This window comes from Protomyctophum bolini (genome assembly GCF_963924005.1).
Source record: "Protomyctophum bolini genome assembly, chromosome: 14".
Taxonomy (NCBI): domain Eukaryota; kingdom Metazoa; phylum Chordata; class Actinopteri; order Myctophiformes; family Myctophidae; genus Protomyctophum; species Protomyctophum bolini.
The window spans coordinates 32622802-32639570 of NC_137875.1; the positions used below are offsets into that span (position 1 = coordinate 32622802).

A 16769-nucleotide genomic window follows, 5' to 3' on the forward strand; every position below is an offset into this window, starting at 1 on the left:
CAGAAAAGTGCACAAGAAGTTGAATGGAAGTATGCAACGCATGACATCATGTGTTGAAAAGCAGCACCATTAGCCTAAGTCAGTTGTTGCTTGCAGACAACACATTTTCTGTTCCGTTGTACCATGGCAAAAATATGAATGAACAGCTTAATTACTACAGAACATTGGATCCATTGGAACACAGGTTCGTTTTAGAAATGCAACATTTCCACTCGACGGCAACAATATGATGAATGTTCTTGACAGTGCCTGTACACCAATGGGAATTGGGACCCTGCCACCAACAATCCATTATATTTCGTTATGTTATTGACACAACGGGATACACAATGGAAAATCATGAATATATTTTAATTGCTATAAATCAGTTACAGCATTATGACCATCCATCATATTTCCACTCTATAACACTGACAAAGTGGGAAAACTAGGCGAAATCCTGAAAATAAATTCATCTCATAAATTAGTTACAGCAGCTTATTTCAATTTGAACTTCCATGCTCTTAATTTTCTTACCACAGACAAAATATAACACCTTGCCTTCCCAGTACGACTGCTGTTATAGACTTGCCATTTTATCATAACAAAACCATGCATGGTATTTCATCGTCCCTGTTCATTTAAATGTTACACCACACAACCACTGGGATCATTCAAGCCCTGATGAAAAATGTGCTCCTTCCACCCAAATAGCAGTGTTCATTTTTGCTTTTTTTTTGTCGTGCAACAGTGTCGTATGACAAACTATACTGTAAATCAGGCATAAGAATAGACACACAATTAAAAAAGAACTTACTTCAATGTAAAAGAAATGCAGAAAAGTCGTCAGTACTTCACAATTCCCAATGGCCCCCTCCCACCCAGCACCCATTTAAAACCAAAAGATAATTTAGTCAGATTTATTCCACAGGTGGATCATGACTCACTCAGAGTCCAGAGAGTTGTCCATGCAGCCTCTCTCTCTCATCACACTCACATAACTAATTATACTCACTCTCTATAATACATATACGCGATAGACTACTTCAGTAGTCATACAGGTTTTATGTACACAAAATAGAAAATCTGTTTTGGACATCAATATAGTGTGGCTATGCATTTTTTCTTGAATGAAACTTCAAAGTATGTTCATATATATATAAAAATGTGAACAATGCGTTTCACATCATGGCTTCCTCAGGTTCTCTCTTCCTCCTCTCCAGTGTTGATTTTGACGGCATATTTTGATTTAGTGTTAGTCCTAGACTTTTGACTAAAATATAATTTAGTTTTAGTGATCTCAAATGTTTAAATTTTAGTCGGGCCAACCGTTAGCCTGGTGCCCGCCGCGGTTGTCGCTCCACACGCTACTCCCTGGGTCCCTGGGTTGGAGATTATAGTTTACAAAATGTAGTAATGTACAGTTGATTTTGTTGAATAAAATGAATTTTGGCTGTGCCTTGATGGCTGATTTTACACTTGGTTGCATGTTGAAAATAGCCGCATTGTGAGCTTGTAGATCTGCCAGTTTCAGCAACACCTGAGCGCATCCAAACATAAAATGACTTGTCTTTTAGTTCTACTGGATCTCTTCTCCACTAGTACCTGCCTGACATTTTAGTCTAGTTTTTATCCATTGATGAAATTGTCAAAATATTTACTCATAGATTCAGTCATCATAGCTTAGTTTTATTTTTGTTTAATTGTCAGTTTAATCGTCATTGCTGTCGATAAAATCAACATTGCTCCTCTCTGAAGAGCGAAGGTAAGGAAGCCAGGATGTGAAACGCGTGGTTTGCTCCAATTACTTTATCTGAATTAAATCAACCATTTCTGGTGTGCACTACTTTGATCACACACACACACACACACACACACACACACACACATCTATAGATACTGGGCTCTATCTTACACCCTGCCTTGCCCGCTAGCACTACCCGCCACCCGTGAATTAAGCCTTTAACAGCTTCCACTATCCGTAAACGGTATCTTGCTGTCACACTACCCACCCACTATACATTATGCCGACTCCTTTCATTGTGGCTGGAAGTGTGCCTGTGGGCGTGTTGATGCGCTTTCACTAAGATTGCTATCTTGCCCACACACGTGGGTAGAACGCACACCTGTAATGGACACGTTGGGAGTGGAGCTGCCTGGACGCACAACAGCAGAAGATCACAGCTCTCATTCTCTCCTAATTCCTAATACCACAAATCTATGTGATTAAAATGTTCCTATAGTCAGCAGAAATGAGTCAGCGAGTGTCAATTACTTGTGTCAATTGTGTTTATATAAGATGATACTTGTGCCGGGTTTAAGGACTCTGACGCAAGATAAGGCCCACTGTGTTTGCATACGGAATCTATGTATACTGTATACACACACAATGTACATACTATAGTCTGTACACACACAGTATATACATAGATAAATATCTATATGTATCTCTACAGTACACACACACACACACACACACACACACACACACACACACACACACACAGTACAATTCAGTTGTCAAATATGTATGATCTATTGTCTTCATATTGCATAATAAATATCTGGCTGGGGGGGGGGGGGGGGTGCGAGTGTGCTGGTAAAGAAATTAAATACTTGTTTGTTCGTGTAGGCGTGCCATAATGAAAGACTACTGATGTGTGAGACATGTTCCTTTCTATTCTGTGCACAAACAAACAAACATGTCCACTAGGTAATAGGTGTACATTTTTGCAGTTTTTATGATGAACATTAGCAGAAGTAAGTCACCCCATTAACCCTGAGATAGCACATGTACCCTAAGTTACCCTAAGCAGTTGTGCCAGCCTCCGTTAGGGAGCTAAAAGTTGAGGAGTTACACGGGGCCCGACCAGTTGACTTCCCAATAATCGGGAGTCCACGGTATCGCTGTTAAAAGTGATTGAGCCCACAGTGTGTCGAGGAAGGCTACGTCTTTACGTGCCCCATTTTGTCCAGAGAATACAGGTACAGATGTTACAGAACAGAAGCAGCAATGTATCATAGTATAAAACTGTCGTCCAGAGTGTGTAATGGGGAAAGGCCCCTTTTCCTGGAACCTAAATGTGTCCATGAGAGAACTAGCATCAAATCCCGTGCTTCCTTCTCAATTTCGTTGGACTGTCTCAATACAAGAAAAACACAAAAAAGGAGAGCAGTGTGTTGTACTTGAAAATAAAGTAAGCAAGTACAAAATAAAATAAAGGATGCCACATTTTTTGGGTGAATTTACAATCAGAGCAGCTGTTGACTAACCCATGCTGCATGTCTACAGTATGTTCACAAGACTCTTCTCCCCCCATTCCATGCCATTCCTGCCGTCTTGAGAAAAACAAATAGTACAGTAATGGTTTCCTTGCTCAGGTGATTTAAAATCCATCTAAAAGAAAGGTTCTTTACTCCTTTCATGTAGACTCTGTTGCCTTAGTAGCCTTGCTGGATCTTTTCACCCATACTCCATAGAGTTTCCTAATACGATGCAGCCATACTAGCATCAGAAGCATAGTGGCAATAAATGTACTAGATTAAAAGTCGATGAAGATATTTAACCATCTAACATACGTGAGGAGATGAGACTTGCGAAAAATGCGTCTAGCTTCATTCTCCCCCTCTCTCGGCTCATGATGCACAACCCCAAAGAATGGCACGGGAGGCTTTCTTTTCCGAAGATGCACCGGTGACAGGTAAACCATGGGTTTAGTCTAAGTCGACTGCTCAGAGCATTGAGGCCCATTTTGCAGTGAAATACCAAACCAGGACGCTTCACGGCCCGTAGAGTGATCAACGTGCCAGCAGGCCAGCCCAGTTCAGGACTTGTGCTCTGCTCAGCAGCGCTACCCCCGCATACTGTATGTTCCATACCGTACCTTTTTTATTTTTCTCTTGCCCCCAGTGACTACCTTACTTTGACAGCTTCTCCTGTTCTGTGGTTTCAGCTCTGCTCCTCTCCTCCATCTCTCCCTCTCAATCTCCGTCCTCATCTGTCTCTCTGTCCGTGTTCTCACCAAGCGCTCAGTGTTGCAGGAGGACGTTGGTTGCCATGTTGATGTCATTGTTGGAGGCTCGAAGGGCCTCCAGGGCGTCCGTTCTGGAGAAGCCCATTTCCACCAACCTGGCAACCTGGGTCAAACACAGCAGCAAATCCATACAGACCGATTTACATCTCCCCAACCAATAGATTCATAATAACAAATAGGTGAGCGGAAATGACACACTGGAGCAAAAGAGAATACCTTTCAGAGTAGAATGAAAGAATACTCATGACAAGTTTGAAATCGATCGGTCGGATGGTCCTCGACATGAGCAAAGGACAGATGCACACAGTTACACGCCGATATTTCGCACATACAGCAGAGTGAGTAGACTAATGCCGTCGGGCACACGTGCCCTTACGGTTCCAAACAATAAAAGAGCGGGCCCAAGTGGGCTCACTAAGAAAACTGAACAAACTAAAAGCATGTACATGTGGGTCCTCCGGGCAGTAATGACCACTACCAGTTAGCAACAGAAGGAAAACGTAATGAGTGGGCTCAGTGTCAGCGTGATTCATGTTGAAGATGAAGACGGTAGCGTTATGCAAGCTAGCAATCAGTCAGTATGGTCTGGATAAGTCTGGACTACCACACATCACCAGGTGGGAACTAACTGGAACCATTACAAAAGAAGAACAATAACAGTGAGTCCATAAAGAAAAAACTAAACTACCGGTAAACAAAAAAATGGTAAGGATGGGAACTGGCAGTAATGAATACTATCGAAGAAAAAAAAAGTGATCGCTGCCAGCATGTGTGTGGAAAATTACCACACACAGAAAAGGTCAATACTACTAGCCATGGTTCACGTGACGCTTGCCCGTTTACAGTTTTGCGCACCTTGCTATGTACATTGACAACGTTAACTTCTACATAAACGTTCAGACTTTTTTTGCTCACCCCCGGGGCCACGTATGTTAGAATTTTGCACAGCTATTAGCACCTGTGCATTCAGTATTCTTCAATTTCTTCAATAAAAATCGGTGGCCATTTTCTCAACCAAATTATAATTATATCAGAGAGTGCAATACACCTCCCAACCGATAGGAAAGCGTAGTTGAAGCATAGGGCAAAAAAAACTGAGAAACTGGCCGGCGGTCAGATAAAAAGGCTTTTTAATTACATATCATTCAAAAATCAAGTTGTGAATGTAGCAAAACAGGGTGAAGTAGCATCATGACAGTCATGATTATGATCATGATGATCATGTTTCAGGACTAGGTCAATACATGCTCCTTCTGTCGGAAGGATGCGTTTGTCAGGTTAAAATCACACCCGTGTGAAGTGAGTGGTGCAACTCTGTGGGGGGGGTCCCCCGGGGGGGTGGCCAGAAGTTCCAGACCCACAGGAACGTGCCCAGGGTGCCGGCCCGGTTCCGTTTCCGGTGAGTTACCGTGTGGGGGTCCCTCTACTGTACTGTACTGTCACTGTAATGTACTGGCACACCCGAAATCATCATATATACAGTAAATATGTGTGGGTGGCCAGCCAGCCAGCCAGGGACGGACCCAGGCAGCCAGAGACACACATAGCTCCGTAAGGGAGTGGTTGCACCACTCAAAAATCGGTAATCTACACAAAATTGTATACTATAACTGAACAAATGTGACCATCAGAACCTCAATTTAAAAAAAAGTCTTTGTATAAGTGCAATCATTGCATAGATACACACCTGCTCTTCTGCGACAGGAGAGTCGTCCAGTAGTGGGGGCACTGGGGGCTGTGGCTGCAGCAGGGGGGAGGGGTGTGTATGAGCCGGGGGGCGTGGCTGGACTGGAGGCCGGTTCTGAGCTCTGTGCCTCAGCGAGGGGAACAGCCTGGCCCAATCCAACAGACCAGCCTAAGACATACAGTAGGCACAGAATCAGATGCTGTCCACAAAACAAGGACCATTTTTGCATGTCGTTGCCGTGACTCCACGTCACTCCTGTGAAGTAAACAACGGATGTGAAACGTATCCCACGATCTAATCCCATTCTGGGCGGGAACTCCTTTTGGTGTTTTACCCCTTCATTTTGGAGTTCTGTACAGTATGTATAGTATTCAAAAATGTAAAAAAAGTTATGCTGCTATATAAATAGCAGCATATATATTTAATATATAAATAAAAGTCAGGATTTAGAGGCGTTTTTTAGAATCTGCCTCAGGCCTAAAGGGGTTAATTGAATTCACCCGAAACATAAATTTTGTAACAGTGATCATCGACGATTTTGTTTTTCATTTCCTGTTTACTCAGTCGCCTAGAAACCCAGAGCTATTCAAACTTAAATCAATAACGTATTTTTCATCATTAGCATTCAGTGAGTTAAAGCTAGCAGCTTGCGGTCGTTCAAAATGAGATGTCCAGTATGTGTGAATTATGTAATGAGGAGTAAGTGTGTGTTTGAGACAGTGTGCGAGGTCATGCAATGTGTTTGAGTCTCTGGTTCAAGATTGAAAAGTGCGTGGTGCAATTTTAAATGTAGGCATTTAGCAGGCACGCCATGATTGGAATTGAAATAAGGAATAAGCATGAACTCTAGTCAACAAACAAGGTGAATAGTGACAGGAGTAGAGTTCAGACAGAAAAATGGAGTGCCTCAAAGAAACTAGGATACCAGGTAAACAATGAACATGCCATCTAAATAACTATAAATCAGAGAACAAGCGACAAGATAGTATCCCATTCCGGTGCCTATGGTATGCGTGGATTCCTAGTCCTACTGTACCTACCTGTGGCTGGGCCTCAATGTATGTATGTTTCTTTTCCCTTTTTGCTTCCTTCATGATGAATTCCTGTGCTGTTCTTTAACTATATAGAAGTGTCTATTTGTACGTCTCTAAATGTTTTGATGAATTGAACATGGTGGACCCTCTTGTAAACAAGTGTAATGCTTAATTGGGTCGTCCACTCACAGTTAACAGTCTTTGTATTGACTTGAGTTTGTGCTTGAAATGTACTGTAATTCTGCAAACTGACTGTTAATAAATATTTCAATCAATCAATCAAAACTCTCTCCGTGTGTGTGTGTGTGTGTGTGTGTGTGTGTGTGTGTCTACCTGTGGCTGGGGCCTTGCGTTCCTCCTAGCCTGGTTGTACTGGGCCAATAACAGCTGTTGGTCCAGCATGTCCATCCTCTGCTGTCTCTGGATGTCCAGTGTGGCTCCCATCCCCAGGGGACTCTCTGTACCGGACTGGGGCCCTGCCATGCGCACACACAATTAAATGAAAAACAATAATTAAAATCACACCCGTGTGAACTGAGTGGTGCAACTCCAACTGCATGATTGTTCATTCATAAACACAAGGGGAAATAAGACGTGCATCTTCTTTTAAAGACCTCAGCCTCATGTTTCTTTCCCCTGGACTCTGGAGATCGATTGATTTCTGGTGTTCAAAAAAGGAGTGTTGACAGTCCATTCCCCTCAACATTTTCTCCTCATAAAGAATAATTGAGGAGACTCCATGTGGAGACAGGGTTGAAGGGCCCATTAGGACCTGATCTTAGGCCAGCTGTGCTGGAATAATACACTATTTTTAAACCTTATGTAAATCCATATCTATGAGTACATGGTGCCAAGTCCCTCAAGGTTGTCTGCATCGTTGTTGCCCACATTCCCACAAGGCACTGTTGGTATGTGTGCACTCATGCAGGCATCTAAATACTCTGCCACTAGAGGCAATTGGCATAAAAAACAGCTTGAGAGCATTCAAGGGAATTCTGGGTATTGTAGGATCTAACAGCAAAGTATAGTTCGGAGCGGCTCAAAATGTTTGACACAGTTAATGTTACAAATACTGTAGAGTAAACATCCATATATTTGACAGTGTAGTATTCCAGTATACCATTGTTAAATGTATTTAAAAAGAATCCCACTCGCGTTAAGTGGGATAATGTCACAGGGGGGAGGTATGGGGGGGTGCATGCTTAAAGCAAACTATAAAAAGACTTTTATAGGCTGCATTATATATATTTTTCCCACATGTCTGGATACACTGGTGTCTATTCAGGTCACAACACATTGATACTCTTGTCATACTGTTGACAGTGGTAGGGTTTTTCTGCAGAGTGGATATAAGCAGCAGGCATCTCTTCAGGTTAGATGAATTGTACTGACAGTTGAAAAGGTTTTTAAAATTCTTCTCACACAGTTTACAATAGTTTGGTTTTTCTCCAGTATGTGGAAAATGAATGAATTTCATTTTATGTTTTATTGTTCCTTCATCCTTGTATGATGTTTTGTGGGTTCCACTATTTGAGGCAATACAACCACAACATCCTGAACTATTCTAGGAAGATGGTGGTCAGATGTTGTAGTGGTTATTAAATAATGAAGTATTTAGGACAGCACAGTTTGTTTTTAGAGCATGGAGTAGAAGACAATCTCAGCTCTTCAAGTAGTTCCATGTGTCTCCTGTAAGTCCTGTTACAGGCCAAATAGTGTATTTTATTTTATGGTATTTTATTTTATGTTGTATATTATGTTATCTGCCTTGTAACAATCTTGGGTGTATTAGTTAGTTTAGTATTCACTTGATCAGTGTTTGCAAACTGTCGGTTTATTGTCATTGTTTATGGAAAGTGTAAAAAGTGTCCTGTAAGTCCATATGGGATGGGCTTCTTCGGACACTTAAATAAAGAATCAATAAAACAATCGTAGGTGCCTCTGTTGATTACTCTGACACGGTTTACAGTGGAAAGGCCTTTCTCCGGTGTGGATACGCAGGTGTGACTCCAGTTGAGAAAACATGTAGAAACTCTTGTCACACTGTTTACAGTGGTATTGTTTTTCTCCAGTGTGGAGACGCAGGTGTGACTCCAGGTGACCCGACTTACGAAAACTCTTGTCAGTGTTTACAGTGATATGGTTTATCTCCAGTGTAAAGACGCAGGTGTGACTTAAGACTACATGACTCACTGAAACTCTTGTCAGTGTTTACAGTGGTATGGTTTTCCCAGTGTGGAGACGCAGGTGTGACTTAAGACTACCTGACTCACTGAAACTCTTGTCAGTGTTTATAGTGGTATGGTTTTTCTCCAGTGTGGATCCACAGGAGTTTCTCTAGATTACCTAACGCACTGAAACTCTTGTCACAGCGTTTACAGTGGTATGGTTTTTCTCCAGTATGGATACGTTGGTGAATCTTCAGGCTGTAGGACGTGTTGAAACTCTTGTCACACTGTTGACAGTGGTAGGGTTTTTCTTCAGTGTGAACACGCAGGTGTTCACACTGAAGAATTACCTAACACACTGAGGGCTGTATTTTGCGTGTCTTAAGTACCAGGTCTTATTCCCTAACTTGAGTAAACTAAAGACCTGGAGGCGTGATCAATGCTCTTTGGCCACTCAGAATAGCCAAATGGCATTGATCACGCCTCCAGGTCTTTAGTTTACTCAAGTTAGGGAATAAGACCTGGTACTTAAGACACGCAAAATACAGCCCAGAAACTCTTGTCACAGCGTTTACAGTGGTATGGTTTTTGTCCAGTATGGATACGTTGGTGAATCTTCAGACTGTAGGACGTGTTGAAACTCTTGTCACACTGTTGACAGTGGTAGGGTTATTCTCCAGTGTGGAGACGCAGGTGTGACTCCAAGTGACCTGACTTACGAAAACCCGTCACAGCTGTTTCACCTCCTCTCCCTTTGACATGACACTTTTTTTTAGATAATTAAGTGGGTACTGAGGGCATGGAGGGTAAAGTTGCATTTACAATTTTGAATGTCAGACCCATTTTCAATTGCTTGACTCTGTCTTCTACCAGGAGCCAGCTGGGCACATTTTGTGCTCATATACAGACATACACACAAAGATAAATACAGTGGGCGCCCCACTTGAAAAGTGTTAAAAGCATGCTAGTGGTCAAGACCTAAACATGGTTAGGTTAAGTTAGAAAGAATGCAAGTTTGTACTGACCTGAGAAAAGTGGCTCCAGGAGAAACCGTCCAATACGGGACAGCCATGCAGGGATGAAGACAATATGCTGCATCTTGCAGATGTTACCATGGTACAGTACACCTGATACCTGACGAGCACACAAGAACAGACCAGGGTATAAGGGTTGCACAGATGCACTGATTAAAGACTGTGTATAACCAAAGATGGTTCATTTAAGAAGAGCCACCATCCCAATTGGAGCCAATAGAGGCTAAATGATACACAATGGTCTCCCATGTGGGTGCCGGCGTCTGGCGGGAAATCTCACAAACGTCCCATGTTTACCAATAGCACCTGCTAGATCCCGCGTGAGTATGTTGCTGGGACAAAGAAAAGTTGATAATAAATAAAGTGGATTTTCTCTCTGAAAAAAGCCATTTTAGTATGAAAATCTTTGGAAGATTGTGTGGCTTGTGATGGCTGGGTCCAGTATTTAGTTCAGTGACCATGGGGCTAAAGAAGCTATGTTCACGTACACGCTTCCATTGGATTGAATAGACTCCAGCCTGGTTCCAGTCTCACTAAAAAGGCCTCTGCCCACTTCACACACATACGCCATTTTTGTATAACTCTAGTTCCCTTTTCCAGAAGGTGGCATAAACATATCCTGATTCTGGTCAGTTTCCCATACATTTGACAGCCATGTAGCTCTTACGCTACACGTAAGCGCCAGCCGCTTCTTTTCACATGACAGTGAGGAGTTACATACGTTGAGAGGACGTAACGCGTGGATGAACAAGAGCTCCACTAACAGGTGCCCCAACTAACCTCACCAGTGCAGCAACAGAGATTCCCCCTCCCCAACCAGTTCCCCACCCATAAACACTGCCAACTGTGTTTCAGCCAGAACCGCAGGCAACACAGAGGAATCAAGCCTCTCACTGGTGGGCAGGAACTTTACCCTTGCGCCACCCACCCAGACGTCTCATTTTACACAGACAGCAGACCAGAGGGTAAATGCAGTATGCCAGTGCATAGGAGAACACCATGTGTGCACAACAAAGAAAACTGAAAGCTCCTGCCCCCCCTTGTCTTCTTCAGTCGCAATTACAACACTTTTATTATGAACGACGATTTGGTGCAAACTAAGAGACACTGATCATCCTAATGAAGGTCCATCCATGCACTGAAACATTGTTCAGTTTCCGAATTGTGTGAGTGATGAAGACAGTGGATGGGAGCTTGTACAAAAAGATTAGACATATACAGTATCTGTTGTGCAAAGATCCCAACTGTAGATGGTCAGGAATGTATATTACTACATTTGAAGTAATATACTGTAGATATACATACAAAATACAAGTGATCTTTTTTTATCAGTATTTGGACAATCATTTTAAATCAATACATTAACAATAGATACACACAATAATATAGTGTTACAATCAACCAGCTGCACCGGAAAGTGCAACTGAACCTCGCTGGTCATTATTCCTTACATATTAGATTTGAGCTACTCACCAATCCACTGAGAGCAATCAGCCACATGAAAGGACTGGATGTCAGCAGCTAGAACCCAGCAAAATGAGAAGAGAAGAGAGAAGATGAGCTGAAAGGTGGAGTAACAATGGAAATATTTAACATGTAAACAGAGAGCCAGAGAAAGACAAGTAGGCATGCATGCATGCTGAAGTATGCATGTGTAGCAGATTTTCAACTTTGGAAAAGAAGTCCCCCGTGACCAAGAGAGATTAGGTTTCTGTATAGGGCTACTTCAGTTTTAGTACACATGCACCAGTATGCATATGCGCACACACACCTGCAATCCCACCACGTAGACCAGAGATTTGTTGGTGATGGGGATGTGTCCCAGGACCTGTGTGACCGGCACCCTGGGTATGGAGAGATAGAAAGGCACAAACAGAGAGAACACTGGGGACAGCCTGAGGCGGAGGGGGGGGGGGGGAATGATGGGGTCAAACCGGGGAGATGGACAAAAGAGAGGGGAAAAAAAGATGTAAGAACGCATAGACCTGATGAGTTAAAAAAAAAAGTGTATGTTTTATGTTATTTTGTGCACTTAATACAGACATGTGAAAATCCCAATATAACAAACTTTAGTCAAGTAGAAGTACATCAACATTGGGTACAGTACTTAAGTAAATGTACTTAGTTACTTTACACCACTGCATAGAATTAACACGCAGCTCTTAGTACAGACGGCATCTCCATCTACTCACAGTCCTGCAGGCAGTTCCTCCACACGATACTCAAACAGGAAGTAGACCGCCTGAGCCAGGAGGAAGTCTATCAGAGCAGACAAAACCCAGGCCCCCAGAAGGAAAGACTGGAATGAAATAAATCAGACTAATGAATGAATTATTATCATCATCTAACCAACAATCAACCATACACGTCTATCCATTATGTACTTACAGCAAACTTCCTTGTACCAAACCTCCTCTCAAAGATACGAAAGTTGTAAATGAGCAGGCTGCTGCAGAAAGTGTCTTTCAGGTCCAGACAGATGAGCCTGCCACACACCCACCTCCACACCTCCACAACAGGACAAAACATCACAGAATGTTCATTAGATGACACAAGCACACACACACCGCCACACACACACACACACACACACACACAGACACACACACACACACACACACCCTTGATGGCACAGTAGTGGACTCCAGTTCATTATTCTCTGTGTCCTATAATAAATTCCTGGCACTTGGCAATATCAGTGTACCAATATCCATATATCAGTGTGTGTGGACACTTTTTTGTCTTCTGCCGTGGAGCAGCACCACTACAAGGATGTGTGTGCGACTGTGCGTACTGCGTAGTATCCTTTTGCACTGTTCCACAGAGAGGGATGGAGGCAAACGTTTTGATCGGATGCAGTTGTATTCAATGCAGGCTCTACAAGTAGCCGCGAGCAACTCTTAGATCCTATTTTAAATATCTGGAATCTAGAGTTGCAATACAAAACCCTTGACAGCCCATTCATCCAAACAATGAATGGGCTGTTAGAAAGAGGATAATTCAAGCTTGCTGTACAGCTGCAATGTTGGTGATATTCACATTGATTAATACAATCAGATAGGACTTTTCTGTTTGGATGTATGAGCTGTCAAAGGGTTGGTATTGCAACTCTAATGTCCACACGGCAGATGCAAAGATACAGTCTACCATTCATTTTCAATGAAGCCAGTGACAAAGACGCATCCGACGTTTGTAGCTGCTGCAAAAGCTACAAAGCTACAACATAGTTGAGCTAGTTTCAAGTTTCAACTACAAATATGCTCTATAGCATTGTATCTTTGAGTCTTGCATCTGCCCGTGTAAACACAGCATAAGAGTAGCTTGCGGCTTCTCTAAAAAGGTATGCATGATTGCCATGTTGTTATTACTGAACAAACGTAATGCAAAATGTCATAATTTGGGCCTACCTGGTGCTGGTGTGCAATAGCCTGCAGGTTGTAGGTGAACAGGCCCTGGTACTGTGGCAGCAGGGTGAGCATCACAGTCAGCCCACTGAGGACCAGCAGAAGGCCTTTGGACAGAGGAGCCTTGTCTGGGTGTATAGAACACAACCATTAGTTAGCATATTATGGAACTGCTGTCAGAGATAGATATCCCGCCCCACAGCGTGGATATCTCGCCCCAAAGCACGGATATCTCGCCCCATGTTTATTTTACCTTATTTCTCACATTAGAACATTTAGAATCAATGTTGTTTGTCAAAGGAGAACATTTAGAACCAGTTTTGTTGTTGGTCAAATGAAAAGTATATGCATGGATAATGAATGGCTCACCCCCTCCATTGTTCTGGAAATTCCATTCTGGAAACTAAGGTGTTCCATTCCTCCATTGTTACTGAAATTAGTTGTTGTTGTACTATTCTGCTATGTCTGCCTAAAAGTACAGTACTTGAAATTCCATTCTGGAAAGGTGTTCCATTCCTCCATTACTGAAATTAGTTGTTTGTTTCATGTTTGTTGTCTATTGGTGTAGTATTCTATGTCTGCCTAAAAGTACAGTACTCGTTAGAGTTAAAGATTTAGCTGGGGACCTGGAGTCTGTGAAATTTTTCACAGACTTACAGCGCCACCAACAGGTGCATTTTTGAAAATGACTCAAATCATGAAGGCAGTGTGCAATTTATGTGGAATCTTTCACAGACTTTCATACTGGGCTGAGGAATATATCCCACCCTTTTCACATTGGCCTGTTATAGTGCCACCAACAGGTGGATCTGTTGTTGTTGTAGTAACGACCCAGCACACTCAAACAAAAGAGCCTGATGATGACCCCCCTTGGGCCCCCTCAACTCTCACTATAACTAGACACTTTACCTCCCCCCGCCCCTCTCTTTCTCACTCTGTTTAAAAGTACAGGAAAAATCTCAATTAAAGTACAGGTAAAAATATAGTACAGGTAAAAATCTCTGGCTCGCCCAAGAGAGAGACGGCACTGTGTGTGTGTAGAGAAGAGAGAGATAATTATATTTACACACAATGGACACAAACACATGTCTGACTTTACCATGTGCCGTTTAAATTATTTTTCTGTCTGATAAAGTACTCCATCAATCAACCAATATGCATGGGCGGGGCAGACGCATGCCATTCTACAGTCGCACAGCATTGCACGTTAAAGATCACATTCACAACCATATTTGACGTTGCCGCTTATCAAACCAACGGCGCTGTCATGTTCATGTTCACAAACAAACGCAAACGCAGAAAAAAGCAAGACTGCGCGTTTATCCACTGCTTGTTTTATAGGTGATACATTACGTTTACAGAAACACAAACACAGCTTCTGGTAAATGAATGACAGCGCAAACTAGCTAACAACATGCACTAGCTTGGAGCATTATTGGAGGACAGTCCCCCCCCTATGGTTGTGTGGGTGGGTTAACCACATCACCGTTATACTCACAGAGGCCTCGAGAGCCGGTTGTCGTAAACATGATGACGACTTTAAGAAGCCAGTCAATGTGCGCGATCAATTCAAGCCCAGGCACGGAGATATTCAGTCCAAAATACTGAAATAAAGTGAGAGAAAACAGACATGCTGCGAAATAACAGGCAGGCAGCAGGGTAACTATGTTGTACAGGAAGCCCCAAAGCCCAAAAGTCACTTCCGCAACATACTGGATTCTGCAGTACCGAAATGTATCGCATGAGGGCGCTGCTACTCTTTGATAATATTGCACTCGACTTGATCTCGAATGTCTTTCATTTGGTAGGTTGATGTACATGTACTTATAAATGTTAAAGGCAATTTGTAAAGGAAAGGGTTACAAAGTGCTATACAGAACAAAGGAAATATTAAAATAACAATAACAATGTCACATAACTGACAACAAAAAGAACACAGACAATGTAAAAAAAGAAAAAAGGTGCTTGAGTTATTTAAAAGGGGACACAAATTCTGCCAACCTAAACCTCTTCAGGCAGCAGTCATGGGGCACAACTCACAAGACAAGTGGCAAAGGAACAATCCCAGATACTAGTACTTTAAATTGGCCAGTGAGTCCCTGCACATTTCTTTGACAGGTGATGTATGCTCATGGGTGCTGTATAGGCATTAAAACAGAAGGCATTGGGTGTTTCCGTGGCTTGAAACAGTCAGATTATTCAACAGTGGGAAAGGCGTTAATTACAATGGGGGCCCCAAGCTTGATGGGGCCACACATACTGTAGTCCAGATTTAAAGGGCATTCATATGGTCCTTTAGTCTCGTGAGTGCCGTGCTTGTCAATGCCCAGAATCCCTCGTAGAGCCCTACCCTGGCCCTCGGTCAAGGCTGCTATAGCTCTTTTGAACTTGACGCTCTTATATGAGCGCAATATGTGTATCTTCATTCCTGGATGAAATTCAAACTTCTACAACTGCTCCCGAGCTGATTGTTCCAACGTCGACATTATGTTATTTCTACTACATTTGAAAAGATATGGTGAACAGCTGTCTAATAGGGTTTGCGTTTTCTCATCAGCCACAGATGTAGCACTGAGTTACTTCCTATTGGTTAGTTCCCATCCATTAGGTCCATTTGGCTGTTTGTGGTCAGATGTGACTGCAAAGCAGTGCTCGGGAACAGCTTGCTAATTGTGTTTCAGACCTTCTCTGTCACTGATGTAGGGGTAAGGTCTAAAAAGGTTGCTTTGCCCCTGTTCTCAATCAAAGCTAATCAGATTAAGCGGGCAAAGAGTGTGTGTGTGTGTGTGTGTGTGTGTGTGTGTGTGTGTGTGTGTGTGTGTGTGTGTGTGTGTGTGTGTGTGTGTGTGTGTTTTCCAATAAAGAGACTCCAGATTTGGAGACAGCCTTGACTCCTGCTGTTTGCTTTGTTCATTAAGAGGAGATGAGCAGATGGTTTGCTGGTCTGTTCTGCAGTACACACGCACTCTCTCTCTCTCTCTCTCTCTCTCTCTCTCTCTCTCTCTCTCTCTCTCTCTCTCTCTCTCTCTCTCTCTCTCTCTCTCTCTCACACACACACACACACACACACAACACAAACACACACACACACACACACACACACACACACACACACACACACACACACACACACACACACACACACACACACATACACTCCTGTCACCTTAGCTTTATCCTCCATTTATCTTTTCCATTACACATCTCTCAGCAGGATGGTGCTACTGGGTGGTTATGAGGGAAGTGTGCGCGTGCGTGTGTGCGTGTGTGTGTGTGTATGTGTGTGTATACATGCGTGCGTGTATGAGTGCGAATGAGTGTGACAAAGAGTAGGGCAGTGCTGAATGAATGAAGTCACAAACCTTTCAAGTCTCCAGTGATACTGGCAGTGTGGTCATCTGAAAATGATGACTCATTCACACAGAAATA

The 16769-nt window shown here is 42.8% G+C and overlaps 1 protein-coding gene across 1 annotated transcript; it reads right to left on the minus strand.

The window, feature by feature from the left end:
• Positions 1-332: 332 nt before the first annotated feature.
• Positions 333-14989, minus strand: ubac2 (UBA domain containing 2). The gene is made up of 10 exons (XM_080781919.1): positions 14839-14989; positions 13344-13468; positions 12325-12444; positions 12129-12235; positions 11708-11831; positions 11410-11457; positions 9928-10036; positions 7068-7210; positions 5701-5868; positions 333-4116 (listed from the first exon to the last, which is right to left on the minus strand). The coding sequence occupies exons 1-10, from the start codon at positions 14867-14869 to the stop codon at positions 4009-4011; spliced, it is 1083 nt and encodes a 360-aa protein (XP_080638045.1). The 5' UTR covers positions 14870-14989; the 3' UTR covers positions 333-4008.
• Between the last annotated feature and the right edge of the window lie 1780 nt (positions 14990-16769).

Bases quoted from the DNA above. Each gene is read 5' to 3' on its own strand.
- ubac2 (XM_080781919.1), bottom strand. From the start codon at position 14,869: ATGTTTACGACAACCGGCTCTCGAGGCCTCT. The intron at 11,458-11,707 runs GTGTGTGTGCGC...GCTGGGTTCTAG, and splicing joins TCTACGTGGTGGGATTGCAG to CTGCTGACATCCAGTCCTTT. The intron at 7,211-9,927 runs GTCAGTACAAAC...TGCGCATGGCAG, and splicing joins CCTGGAGCCACTTTTCTCAG to GGCCCCAGTCCGGTACAGAG.